General features: G+C 57.0%; 1 protein-coding gene across 3 annotated transcripts in view; it reads left to right on the top strand.

The window, feature by feature from the left end:
- The first annotated feature begins 588 nt into the window (after positions 1–588).
- ITGA11 (integrin subunit alpha 11) overlaps positions 589–14,241 on the top strand; it is a 47,847-nt gene continuing 34,194 nt past the window's right edge. The window contains exons 1-2 of one of the 3 annotated variants that reach the window (XM_080551546.1): positions 589–1,399; positions 7,118–7,229. In XM_080551546.1, the coding sequence (XP_080407672.1) occupies positions 1,348–1,399; positions 7,118–7,229 (164 nt within the window). In that variant the 5' untranslated portion in view covers positions 589–1,347. Of the gene's footprint in view, positions 1,400–7,117; positions 7,230–14,241 lie in introns of those variants that run through there. The other 2 variants (XM_080551545.1, XM_080551547.1) reach the window with 2 other exon arrangements.

The raw sequence follows: 14,241 nt of genomic DNA, 5'->3' as shown, positions 1-14,241 counted from the left end.
GAGGGAAAGGGGGGGAATGGGAAGGAGCTGGGTCTCCCAGGCACTCCCTCTCATCCAGGAGAGTGCCTCGAGCAGAGCTGATCTTCCTCCTGCAGCCCCGAGCTGTCTGACAGACTCCGTAGGCAGAGATGTTAACGTTTGGACCCATTTCTAAAGGTCTTCCCTCTCAAGTTTGGGGTAGGAGGGACAGAAATCTATCTGAGACCTTTGCTGGCTCCTCTGCTCGGCCGGATGGAGAGCTGGCACAGCGCAGCTGCAGCCCCCAGACTTTTTCTTCTCTCCCAGCGGTGATGTTGGGCTCGGGGCTTGGTCCGTGCAGGTGGCACCGGCACGCTCAGGGTGTTCCTTTAGCACAGAGGGCTTGGAGAAAAAGTCAGAAAGAACCTCTGGGGTCACGTCTGCTCTGAAAATAAACCAAACATTGTATTTATCTTTCCCACTGCGAAGAGGGAAGGCACGTAGAAAGGTGTTGGCAGGTCCTGCCTCCCCAGCGGAGCCCCCCCAGGCTGTCCCCACCCCAGCTAGGAGCAAGCTGTGGGCATCCTGGGGCTCTGGGGTCTGGTCCACGGGTGCTCGGGGCTGTGTCCCAGCCCCAAAGCCCTGCCGTGGTGGCAGCTGAGCTCCTGCTGGAGCTGCCCTGGGGTGCCTCCTCCAAAGGGTGTCCCTGTATCAGGGAGGAATAGGATGGAGGGAGAAAATCCTGCCCTGGGGATGCTGTTGTGCATTAGAGGTTTTGGGCTGGAGGTGACGGGGCCCTAAATGACATCTCATGGCTGTTGGAGGGGGCATTGGGAATCTGGCCCAAGGGCTGTGGGTATTTGGAGCACCCCGTTGTGCATGGGGCCAGCCCTGGCAGCGGGGAAGAAAGCACTTGTTAGCACCCTGCTACGTCGCCGTCTGCGTGCGAGGGGATGTGGCAGCTGATTTTAGGTGGCACTGGGGCAGAGGTGGCACCCACACAGCAGTGGCACCCGCCACCACCAGTGGCACCACGCAGGCTTTCCACCACCACCCTCCCATCAGGGCGAGGGCACCCAAGGGACCCCGGCGGGTGCTGTGGGGCCGGCACGGCCACAGGGCCACGGGTCCGAGCCAGCAGAGCCCCGGCACGGAGCTGATCCCTAAAGGGTGCCACGGCTGCACGCAGGCTGTCCCCTCTGCCGTCCTCTCCTGCTGTACCTCCTACAAGTCCCGCTCGTCCCTCCCACTCCCTCCCAATGCTCGCCTTCTGTCAGGGAGCCGGGGAAGGCTGGGGATAAGGAAAGGGTTTTCCGAGCAGGGCTACCAGTCTGGCTGGGTGCCTCCGGCGGATGCTCGGGGCCGGGGAGCGGGGCCCCCCGTGCTCCCATGGACCTTCCCAGCGGGCTGCTCCTCGCCTGCTCCCTCTGCCTCCTGCCCGGTAAGCACCCGCTCCCTTCCCCACGGCTGCTGCCAGCAACGGGGAAATACTTTCTGCTTATTTAGGCGAGGAGGGAAAGGTGCCTGGGAATGCCCAGGCTTAATGAGGCTGCTGGAAAAGTCGGGAGCAGGAGGGAGAGAGCGAGCCGGGCGCCTTCAAGGCAGGCGAAGAGGGGTTGAAAGGGATGAAGGGCTTTGATGGGCTCCTGGGACGGAGCGGGGAGCGCTGCCTTCCTCCCAGCGCTGGGCTGCAGGCACGAGCGGATTAGTTAAAAGTGTTTCAGAGCATCGGACGGAGGGGAAAAAAGTCCCCCAGCCATCCCGACCCTCTTAAGCAGGGTTAATTTTTGCATCCCTCAGGTGGTTCGTCCTGCTGCACGTGAGGGGTCAGCGCAAAAGAGAAGTGCTTGGGTTTAAACAAGCCACGAGGGGCTTTGGGTCGATGTTTGGCTTAAGGACGTGCTCTCGCAGCCTCCCCCTGCTCGGCTCGGTGCGCGGCGGGACGAGCGCGACCAGGGCTGGGAGCAGAGCTCGGCGTCCCGCTGGTCCCTCGCTGGCCGGGTGCTGGGAGCAGGAGGCTCCGTTTGGGCTCTGACCACGTCTGGCATCCTCCCAGGCTGGCAGCAGCAAGGCTGGGACCTCTCTTAGCTTTGAAGTGAAAAAAAAAAAAAAAAAAGAGCTGGTTACCGCTACCAGGAGCGCCGCCGCCCGCTAACGCACCCCCGGCAGCCAGCAGCGCCGAGTGCTAACGCCACTGTAAACATCTCTAAACATCCTGGTGGAAAAGCACGCCAGAATTTTCTTTTTTCTTTTCTTTTTTTCTTTTTTTTTTTTCTTTTTTTTTTCCCCCCCTTTCTAATTGCACTGTTGCTCGATCGTCTGAAGCCAGCCGCGGCGGAGCTGCCTTTCTTTGCCTAATGGGGAACATGTGTGCGTGCCTCGCATGGCGGCGGGCGAGCGGGGCGCGGGGCTGCCCGCGGGGGGCTGCGGGGCTGCCGGGGCCCTGCTTACGTGGGCAGCAGTCCCTCAAGCGAGCTCCCCCTTCAAGAGCTGCTGCTTGCAGGGCTGCTGCAGTAGACGTGGTGAATCCCCGGCTTCGGGCTGAACAAAAATCCTCCAGGAGAACGTTTTTGCCCACGCGGTTTTGCCATGCCCGCGGGCGATGGTGCTGCCCCATGAGCCCTGTGCCGGCGGGAGGGTTAAGGCACAGCTTCCAGGGCGACGTGGTGGCCCCCGTGGCCTGGGACGCTTTGTGGCCGTGGGGCGATATATTTCGCAGGGGACTAATGCTGGTGTTTCATCAGCTGAACTCGAAGCAAGTTTGGGACACACGTGGGAGGCCCCTGGCACCGGGATGGTACGTGTGGCCTCGGGAACTGTCCCTTTGCTGCGCAGGCAGCCCCCGCGTGCCCTGGAGCATGGCATGGTCTGCAAGCCACTTTCCCAGGCTGGGAGTCCCTGGAGGCACTGCGATGTCTGCGCACAACCGGGGGACAAACCGAGCTGTCCCTAAGGTCCAGGCCGGTTCCTCTCCCCCAGGGTTTCGGGGCAAGCCGGGTGCAGCTCTGAATTAGGAGAGCCCAGCCAAGGACTTGCTGAAACAAACACCTCCCAGCAGCAGCCGTCCGGGGGTCAGATCGCAGGGAAGCTGTGACCCACGGCCATGGGGACCGGGTGTCTGCCCTGGGACGACTTCCCTTGTCCCACACCACGCAGTTGTTTCCCTTCATCAGATGCTTTGCCCAGACAAGGGGGGGGTCTGCTGGTCCCTCACAGGAGGGTCACCAAGCAGTAAAACCGCGGTGCTTGCTCCGTGGGGGGTGCTTGGGCTGGCCCAGGTGGGTTCACAAGGGACCTGCCAGTTCTGCCTGGGGATTTGGTGATGGGAACTAAGTCCTGGGTGGCTGCACGGCCCAAAGAGCAGTGCTGGGACATCCCACACCTAACGTCCTCCATCCACTAGCTGAGATTTGGCCAGGGAGGGTCCGTGGTATTCAAAACCCCGAGCGCCGTGGTGCCTTTGGCTGTAGGACATGCTGCAAACGAATGCTCAACGCGTTCCTTGATGCTGTTAAACGTGGGCTGCTGCTATTAAAGCAGCCAGACAGCTCCTCCCCGTTTTTTGGGGGGCCAGAGAGCTGGCACGGTGGAAGCACAAGGTACTTCTGTAGCTGCTGCCCCGGGGCTCTTTGTTCGAGACTCTGTGGGTAACCAGGAATGTTACAGCACACGCACCCGCGATGACTGATCTCCTGGTCATCTTCACTATTCCCTGGCTCTCCGTCCGCAGCCTCGGCAGCCACCAAACCCCGTTTGTTTCCTAATAGCTGATGACAAATGCTGGCTTCGAGATAGCGACCTGGGGAGGAATTTGGTGCTTTCAGCATTTCAGTCTGCAAAGAGAGCGCGATAGGGGCTGAGGCTAGAGGGATGCCTGGGAACATCTGGTCTGCCCTGCTCCATCTCGGGGCCTGCTAGCTTTTGCCCAAATACCCCATATCAAGCTCAAAGGCTTTTCTAAGGCAATCCTAAATATAAAAACAAACGATGTGTGCGACAGATGGGTTGCAGAGGAGAGTCCCAAGCCTCCAAAGCCCACATGGCAGTGGGGACCCATCACAGGAGCCTGGCTGAACATGGCCAGCAGCCCTGGGGACGTTGGGGTGGCACGGGTCACCACTGCATGGTGGCTCTTGGTGGCGATGGCGGGGTCTTTGGACACGCTGTCCCACCACGGGGGTTGCATCTCCCATGTGGGTGTGAGTGGTGAGGAAGGGAGGGTTGCAAGGACAGCTCTTGGGCACCAGAGCCACAGCCCTCGCCCCGCGATGCCTCCGTCTAGAGCCATGAAAACACCAGTTTGGGGTTTAGGGTTGCACTGTGCTGTTATGCCTGCAGTCAAATATAAAATTAAATTAAATTAAAATGAAATTCTTCCGGCAGCTCCGCTGCCCTGCTCAGGTCTCCTCAAATCACCAAGGGTTGGAGCAAAGCAACCAGCTAAAGCCACCAACCTCTTACGGCAGCAGGATCAACCTCAAGGCACAGGGAGGATTTGTTTTTATTCTTTTTGGCAGGAAAGGTGCCTTTTACTCCCAGTATTGTTTCCCAATTGTGTTGGGTTTTTTTTGTTGTTTTTCCTTTTCAATATTTGACCTGACAAGAATCAAAGGTTTGGCCTCAGCCGAAGTTCCACTTCGGAGAGGAGGTATTTGAGGCTTCCTGCCTTGGCATGATCGCAAGCAAAACATGTGGGTTTTGGTCACTTATTTATGACAGTGATGTCACTCCTGACAAGAAAACGAGACTGAGTTCTCCGGGTTGCTAAGTCTCCTTGACAGCCTTTCAAAAAGATCCCATTAATTTAAGACGGTTTAAACTCTGTCAGGTTTTTTGTCTTTCTGCCTCGAATGCACCCACGTCAATTCCTTCCCTCCCGTGCCCACATACCAGGGGCTTTGCCAACCGCTGTCTGCAAACTTTGCTCCCGACCACTTCATTTCTCTGCCTGCTGCCTGCCACCAGCACCGGGCATTGCAGCCCTCAGAGCCCCCTCTCTGCAATTTTGGGATCCGACGGATTTGTGCTATGGGACTGGGCCAAGGATGGCTGCAGGCCCTCATGTCCACATGGGCTTTATTTCTGGTTAAAAATGAGCATTTGGGTACTTTTAAAGAGAAGGACCAGCAGGCTGGAGCCCACGCCGTGCTCCAGGGTGGGGATTTGGCCACCTTGGGCAGCAGCTCCCTACGGTCCTGAAGCTTTCCAGAGGATCAGCTATCAAGGGTTTTGTTTTGGTTTTTTTTTTCCCTTCCTCTCCTTTTTTTGTCTTTTCCAGCCCTAGTGCAGTATAACCAGGCCACCCTGACTCCCAGCCTGGCCCCTCATTTTGCATTGCGCTGTCCTTTGGGGAGGTAGCCAACCAAAAGGGGTGGGAAATTGCTTTTTTCTTCACATTTTCCACCTGCATTAATTTGCTCATCTCACACTTATCCCTGCTTCTCCTGATTTAGAGACATTTGCATTTAGTAAGCCAGTAGTTATCTTTTTTCTTTTTCACATGATTTTTTGCCCCTCTAAGATGCCTTTTGCAAACAATTTGGTTGCATTTTGCTGCTCCAGGAGGCCAGAGCTGCAGCGAAGTCCTAAAGCAAGGAGCCGTGGGATGGGCATCCCCAACTCGCCAAAGACATCTGCTTTCCTATCAGCTAGGCTTAGCTAGGAAAATGTCTTTTGGGGGCAAATTCAGAGAAACTCTGCATAAATGGGAGGAACATCTGTGATATTCTCTGTGACTCTTGCTCTGCTCACTCACTGCAGATGCTTCTGCATCACCTGGAATTGAGCCTTGTTGGTTGGTGCTTGAAATGCCCCCGAGCCCCCTCTTCCAGCCAGACCCCCGTGCCCCCCATGCCCCCCCATGCCCCCCGTGATGCCCCGTCTGCCCTGTTCCCCCCCGTACCCTCTTTGCCCATCGCCTCTCTCCAAGGCCAAAACTCAATTTCGCGATGTTGCCACTGGGTAATGGTTGACTCAGAGGAGGTTTTAATTTGTTTTGCAATGTTAAATAAGGTCAATCTACCACAAAATGTGCTGGCTCTGATCTCCCCCGTCTCCTTTTTTTTCCCTTGCTTTCTAGAATTTCTTTTTGTAGGACTTTAAAGCTTCTTACCTCAGCTCTCCTTGGCGAGACTCTGCTCTTCTCTGTTTACCAAGCCAACGTCGCCAATTTGTTTCTATGACTGCAAAAAAACTCAGGTTTATTCCTAACATTCCTACCTATGAAAGCACTTTCCATCCTGAACTTTCTGCCTGGGAAGCGGCATTCCCGGCCTCTCCTGTTGACATCCCCTTTATACCCACACAAATACCAAACGTGAGCCTTCTGCTGCCTTTAAAGCCGTCCTTGCCGTGATGCCAGGACCAGTTATTTGCAGAGGGACGAGCCATCCAGCACCTGCTTGCTGCCCGAGGGCGAGCAAAGAGCTGGGGCATGCGGGCCGTCCCGTGTCCCTCCCTGCAGCAGAGCCACGCTGGGCCCTGACCTGTGCCCCCCTGCACTTCCACAGACCAGCAGGGAAAATAATACTGTATAGAAAAAAAACCTCTTCTTAGAAGACGTGCAGCATCTGTACCCATGGAGGGCTTGAGAGCATCCCTGAGGCAAACCCAGATCTGCCCCGTCTGGGTCTGAGCATCCATCCCCAGGAGACCCCCCCGGACTCCTTCCCCTTAGCAAACCCCCCCCATGACACCAGCTTTTGCTTGCACGGGAGAAATGAATCCACACTTTGCCCTTTGGTGCTGCAAAGCCCCTGGGGAAGGCAGGAGGTGGGCGCTGGGGATGGCCGGGTGCTGGATTCCAGCCCCTCGGAGGCCGGCAGTGGGTTTTGGGTCCCAGCCTCCCTCCGTCGCAGCTGGCGAGGTGCCCCAGAGGTGCTGTGATGGGGTCAAACCACCCCTGTGTCTCTTAGGGCCTTCCTGGGACGTGATAGGCACTGGGGGGAGCAGAATTCAGGGGATGGTTGGGGTGCAGGCTCCTCTGGAGGCTTTTGGGCCCAACCCTGCTCTGGCAGGCCAACGTGAACGGCTCCACGGATGGAGGCTCTGCACCCCTCAGGATGACCCCTTTGGGGCCTGGCCCTCCCCGCACCGTAAAGGTGCTTTCCCCTAGCACCTCAGCACCCTGCCTGACGGGATCCTTCTCCTCTCTCCCCAGGGTTCAGTGACACCTTCAACATCGACACCAAGAGGCCCAAAATCATAGCCGGCTCTAAGGACGCCTATTTCGGCTACACGGTGCAGCAGCATGACATCGGGGGCAAGAAATGGTGAGTGAGCCCCGAAGACGGGGGGTTACAGCAACCTACAGGAATGCTGAATGTCTCCTGCTCTTCCCAACCACCTTTTTGGGGTCGGCAGCGCCCAGGCTTGGCAGGAAAGCGAGATTTGGTGCTGATGGTGCTGGGGCCAAGCTGGTGTGCGCAGATCAGGGCTCGCAGGTGCTGCGAGGAGCTGCCTCGGGCAGGTTCACGGCTCCCTGGCGCTGCTCAGGCTCCAGCACTTGCTGGAAACCCGTCGGGGTTTTGGGCCAAGGCCATCCCTTTTTATAGAGTTTCCAAGAAGACAGGTCTGCAGAAGTGATCAGAGCCGCCTGTGGCTGTCGGGGGTGCGGGGTGAAGCTGGGATGGGTTTTTCTCGGGGTTTTGCTCGGATTTTGGATTTCTGCGGCATTGTGCTGCTCGCTAAGGTGCTGGGGGGGGATGATGTGGCCACCCAGCGAGGCTGGGGAGACGCTGGGTGCTCTCCAAGGGCACAGCCAGGTACCACCCTACAGGTGCTCTACAGCCAGGCTTAGGGCAGCGAGCAGGCATGTCATTAATGCTGATCAATACCAAAAAGCTCTGAGTGATGGGATAAAGTTCAGCTATGCAGCAGGAGCTTGTGCTTGGGGATGGGGCAGAAAGGGAGGGTGCAGCCCGTGAGGCCACCTCAGTCCCATTGCAGCCGGGTCCTGAGCAGGTACTGTAGCACCCGGGGGTGGGTGCAAAGTGCTGCCATGCCGGGCACTGGAGCATCCTCATGGAGTGCTCACGGTCCGTGCACACACGTGGCACCAGGGAGCTTTTTCTTAGAGCTGCCCCTGATCGCAGCGGTCTCGCCATCCTTTCCATCCCCGTTGCCCGTGAACCTAAGCGATGGGACTTTTTGGAGGGGTAAGGAATTTTGGGCAGCCTGACAGCACGACTGTTCATGGCCAAAGCCACCAGAGCAGGGAGCAAACACGGCCACCGAGCGGTTCCAGTAAATACATCAAATTCCTGCACGAGGCCAGGCTGGGGCAGCTCACGTCCGCGAGCGAAGCTGCTTCGCTCAGGCAAGTTTTCGTTTGTGGTCTCATTCCATGCGATGCTGGAGCGGGTGCCCCTGCAGGAACAGCTGCTTTGAGCCCAAAAGAATCGTTTCTTAGCCCATTTTCTGGCCCCAAACCCTCATGGTCTTTATACACTAGGGCCACAACCCAAATGCAAGCTGTGGTGGTGTGCAGAGGTGCAGCAGATGGCTGTCAGCATGCCGGTAGGGCCAGGAAAGGAGGCAGAACCTTGCCAAAAATCGCAGGGTGGCTTCTCAGGGCACATCAGCACAGCCTCCATCCTCCTGCCCATGTAGGCCAGCACATCAGCAGGATGGGGACTGCCTCTCCATGGCAGCTCCAGTGCATTCAAGCCTCTTGTTTGCACCGGATTCTGCTGTGAAATATCTCCTCCCAGGAGCGAATCCAAAACCCCACATCAGTGGGTTTTGAGCTGCCCCCACAGGAGGCTCTGGCCCTGCACTACCCAGGTTAGGCTCATCCTGGGAAATGCAGATCGGAGCCCGCAGTTCTCCAAAGGAGATAAGGAGCAGGAGCCGTGTGTCCCTGCCATCACATTCCCGCCCCCTCTGCTGCTAGAAAACATCACTTCCATATCTCATTTCATCCATCAAGCACCAAAAACCTTGGTGGAGAGCAGCGTAACCCAACGAGGACAGCACATGGGCATGCTACTGCTTGGTGTTCCTCGAGCAATAACCCAACGTCCGTCTGCGCGGGACATCAGCATCACGGAGGAAGACAGAAGGGCTCTGCCACGGTCAGGTGCCACCGTCACTGCTGGGAGCAGCAGAGGGTGACGAGGTCTGGCTTTGGCATCTCCTGCATCTCCCCAGCCACCGTTGGCCAGGGCAGAGCTGGAGCTTCTCCCCACTGTCAGTTGCTCTGCATGCAAAAATGGATGCTCGCTGCAATGAGTAAGCGTAGGTACATACATAAATACAGTGTGCGTTGTAGTATGCAATTACATAGTATAGAATGCCTATTAAATGTGTACATAGTTAAAAACTGCAGCCACCATGACTCACTCTGGTTAAAGGATAAATGACTGAACAAACAAAACGTCTGTAGTATAAACCGAGGACGTAGAGAGGGAGCAGCTCCGCCACATGATGATAATTGTGCAGAGCCTCGGCCAGGCTCAGGAGCTGCCAGAAAACAGAAGAAAAGGGGATGATAAGACGAAATCCCGGCTGCTGCTAAGGCAGAAGCCAGGCAAGCATCATCCAATGTTGGCCCTGAGGATTTCGGCAAAATCCCCCAAAATACAGCAGAGCTCGGAGGAGCTGAATGGCCGTCTCAGAAACGTGGCTCCTGCAGGAGGGATTGCTCTAACAACACGCAGGGAGCCGGCTGCCAAATACCAAATGTGGAATCCAAGGACTTTGGCACCTCTGCTCCGGTCTGAACCGTTTAATGCTGCTTTTGGCCAGGGTGGAGGGCTTCAGAAGGCTTTCAAAGCAGCTCCTATATGTGTGTGTGTGAGCGTATAGGCGTATTTGTGTGTATGGACGTACACACACACATAAAATATTCTGCAGGCGTATTTTTCCTTGTGGCTATTTCTCTTTCTCCAGCCTTTCAGGAGGGAGCCAGATAGCTTGCACGTGGGGGCTATAACTGCAGCCCTGATAGTGGAAAACCTGGGAGGAAAGAATTCGGATTATTAAACTCCAGGGGAAAAAAAGCACTTGGAAATATACTGCTCTAACAGCTCGCCGCTTCGGGGGGTCGCTTCTCCTGCTGGCAGTCAGCGGCTGACTTTCAGACCTCCCTCTCGCCGCTTTCTCTCCCTTTTTCATCGAGCAGGAGGTGCGATGTGTACTTTTTCCAAGTATGTGAATGGAAAAAAAAGGACAGCTGGCTACCGAAACTCACCCAGACGTGCAACACGGTGGCAACAACCCAGCGCTCCTGCTGCAGCTGGGGCCAAATTCTGCCTGGAGTGAAGGGGTTTGAGCATCCCAGCACCGTGGTGCTGGTGCCCCAGGTGGCACCGTGAAGCCGGGGGGATCAGTGCTCCCCCAGGCTGATGCAGGCAGGGTGAAGTGGCCTGGCAGAAGCTCGGGTTGAAGGAGACGGAGGAGTTTTAAGGGCAGAGGTGATGGTGGTGGTGTCCCAAAGGGCCTGGAGCTGCTCCTCTGCCCCACCCTGGTCCGTGCAGGTTTGGGGGGTCAGGGGGGTCAAACAGACCAGAATCACCTGGAGTTCGGGGTGAAATGTTCTCAGAGGTCCAAGATCAGGGGGGTAAGAGGGAAAAGGGGGAAAGGTTTCTCTCCCTCTTTCACCTCCCCTCTCCTGTTGGCTTCTTTCGACTCCCCGCCACCCTGGCCTTAGTGTCACTCCCTGGGGAAGGAGAACCCCACTCCCTGCTCTGCTCACGTGCTGGCTCTCGTGCTGTCCTGGAAGCTTTTCCAGCACTTTCCTTGCAGGCTGTGCCACCAGGTATCTCAAATTAGCCCCCCTCTGTTTCTGTGCCCCAGCTGGAGTGGGGACGGGTCCCCATGCTGGCAGGACGGGGGCTGTGGCGGGCACAGATTTTTTGGGGTGCAGCCCAAGCAGCAATGGTGCACTTCACCACCTGAGATGGATCGCCGTCCCTGTAGGCAGCGAGTCCATTGCCAGGCAGAAAGCCCAGCTGTCGCCCCCGGCTTTCCATCCCCACCTTTCCCCTCTAAATCAAAAATTTGGGAATAGGAAACAGGGGCCGGGCTGTGCCGGAGCATCACCAGGGCCCTGCACTGGCTCGTGTCTGCGGGCTGCACATTTCCAGCTATGCAAAAAAAAAAAATAATAATGCTTGAGGAAAACTGGCTGTGGAAGGAAAGGCCTGGGAATAAACAGCCATTAGCCTTCAGAAGCCGTAAAAATAATAAATATAGCATCGCTGAGCTGGCTGGGGCCAGGGCTTCGCTGATGCTGCTGGCAAGATGGCATTGCCCGGGAGCGCATCCCTGGCTGCTGGAGCTCGTGCTGCCCCAGCCCCGCCGTGCAGCAGCACCAGGTGGGGTGCTGCGAAGCCTGGGTGCAGGATTTGGCCCCTCAACCACAGTGGGGACCCCCGTGGTTAAACCCCCCTGGGTGCCCGGCAGCTCCAGGCACAGACGTGACGTTTCCAGTCTGAGCACAACCGAAGGGAGAAGGAGGAGGGAGAGGAGAGAAAAGTCTGCTCGGTGGACTTTGAGCTGTAATTGTGCTGATCTGGAAAAACAGTTAAAGGGTTTGCTGTTTCCCTACTACTGCGAGGCTTTCTTGGCTGCAATTCTCCTGTGGTTTGGCCGGTACCCGAGCGCTGGGATTATTTTGGTGAAAGGGTACATAGCTGCAGAGCATTCCTTCGGCGCGGGGACCGTGTCTGCTCCCGGCTCTCCCTCCCACCGTGCCAGGGCTGCGGGACGCGCCGCGGCCCCGCTCTTCCCTTTTCTCATCTCCCATGCTCCGGGGTCGTCCCCGCTTTGGTGTTATTGTGGGTGTAATTCCGGGGGATTTAGCTGGGAATCGCAGGGGCTCTGTTACCAGCATCATGGGGCTTTTGGGGGCCGTCCCCCACTGCCTGGCACCTCCTCTGGGGCACCAAGGAGGACAGGGGACATCTGACGTCCTCGGGGCACATCTTCCTTGCCACGAAGCAGCACGGTTGTCACCAGCTCCAGGGCTGGTGTGCATCAGCTATAAGGTTAGGCTCTTCAGCTTTTATTTAATTTATTTTTAGAAAGATTTTGGCCCAAGCAGGAAAATAGCCGTGATCTCCCACTCCGCAGCTGCAGCGCTCCGCACGCTCTCACAGCCCTCCAGGAATCAGGATGGAGGAAAAGTGAGGCTAGAGATATTTTGCAGCAGATCTTTACAAATGAGAGGGGTGTTGCTCCTTCCCATCTCATATTGCTTGACCAAGAAAAGGCTTCTGTGGTCACATCTTTGTTATTTAGGGTTGGGTGGTCTCGGAGCACCGCAGGTTAGCAGGATGGAGCCGGTGACCTACCGGGGGTGTGGGAACCCCCACGAACACCGTGAGCTGGCGATAACGGGCACTTTGGGAAAGCGAGAGGCATCCGGCAAGAACTGGAGTTGGAGATTGGGGTTTGCTTTGGAAACCTCCAGCAGAAAGTCGGAAATCACACGGGCCAGGATGAAAAGGGTGCCTGATGCCGACAAAAAGCATCAACCAGTGCTGGAAACCCACAGCCCGGGCAAGAACCGCCGAGGGGCCTCGCCTGTAAACACCTCAGGGTTACGATATCCCTAAGTAAAAGGGAAAAAATGACACCAAGAAAAATAAGAAAGTATCATTATTTCTAACCACACCATTCTGCGAGCTCCTCGGCCGTGTTCTGCAGCACGCCCGTCATGTGCTATTTTAAGGAGAGCTCCGGGAGCTGCGCTCACTGCGACGGCTCTGGGGTTCCTACGGCAGAAGCGGCGGCTCCCTCGCCTCGGCCACTGCCTGCCTTGGGCTCTGGTCCCTTGGTCCCGTGTCCTGGTGGTGGCCCCCTTCCCGTTACGTGGGTACTGGATGGATGGAGGCAGCCCCCTGGGTCCGGCACGACCGTGGGGTGCGTTTGGAGCCGCGGGATCGAGCTCTGCAATTCGGAGCATCCTGGCTCGGCCTGAGCAGCTGGTTAAATTACAGCCGCGTTTATGTTTTGTTTTGCAATGAGAGGGTTTGTTGTACGGCAGGGAGAACACCGATCGGCCCTTAGGAAAACAACCGCCGAGGGTGTCTGTGCCCGTCGGTGGCAGGACGGCTTCCCGCAGGCTGTCCCCGGGCAGGAGGTGGCCAGGAGGGGACAGGGACAAGCCTCATGCCCAGGAGCAGGTCTGGGTCTGATCCCCGTGGGGCTGGCGTGTCCCAAACCCCAAACCTCAGAGCAAGGAAGCACCGTGTCTTGGGAGAGAAACCCCTTGAAACCCTCAAACCGTGGGGACAGAGCTCTGCAACTGCTCTGCCGTCTGTTAACCGGGAGTGAACTGGGAGCTCTGAAGCCAGGAATACTTCTGCTGAGGGATGAGTTAGCAGGTATTCAATGGACAGAAGAGTCTTGCAAAGGGTGTGACATTCCCCTGCGGCCACTGCTAGCTCAGCCCTGAGCTGGTGGTGGCCATCCTCATCCTCCACCTCCCCGCCGCGCACCCTGCCTCGGGTGGAGGCTGGGTGAGCCCTCTCGCTGCCATCACGCAGGAAAGCAACGGCCTGCCTCGCTCCTGGCCTTGCGCACCATCCTTTTTCAAACCTGCTTTTCCAAAATTAACCAATTAACTTGGACACAGACATTCACTCGGTCATCTCCTGGCCCTGCTGCACCTCGCCAGGCGTTGGGCAGTGCCTCAGAGCGTGCTAGGGGATGGCTCTGGGCCTGAAAACAAACCAGCCGCTGGCTCCAACCCCCTCTGTCAGAGCGTGGTGGAGCTCGGCCACAGCCGTTTGTCCCAGATGTGTTTTTGTAGACGCATTCGGTCACCGACACGCGGGCTTTGGCTGCTCGAGGTGAGCCGGAGCGGCTGGGAGCCGCCTGCCCCTGCCCACGCCGTGCGATGGGACGGTCCCCGTGCGAGGGGCTGGATGGCATTGCTGGCATCCCAAAGTCAAGGCCGTGGCCACGGGCTGGCAGCACGCTCGGCTAGAGCCAGGTCTAGGACTTGGTTCCAGGCCCCGCGTCCTCCCATGCCGTGATCCCTCTGCCGGCTCTGCCTCCCCCTGGACTCCCACCAGGTCTTTTTTTTTTTTTTTTCCACCCTTGCCAATGTAGAGAAAAACATCTCGAAGTCCATTCCCCTGCCACGTCCTGTCCAAGGAGCCACAAAGCAATTTAAAGTTTTCCACAGCTGAACTCTCCTTTTCCTGAACCTCCTTAATCACTTCTTCATCCAGGCCCATCTTGAATAAATTAACTACAAGCGAATTTGCCTTGCAGGAGATTAAGTGTTCCATTGATTGAAAAATCCTGTGAAAAGCATAGTTTCTTCTCCAT

Source organism: Anser brachyrhynchus (assembly GCF_964034855.1).
Source record: "Anser brachyrhynchus genome assembly, chromosome: 11".
Lineage (NCBI taxonomy): Eukaryota > Metazoa > Chordata > Aves > Anseriformes > Anatidae > Anser > Anser brachyrhynchus.
This window is presented reverse-complemented; position numbering and strand designations above follow the sequence as displayed.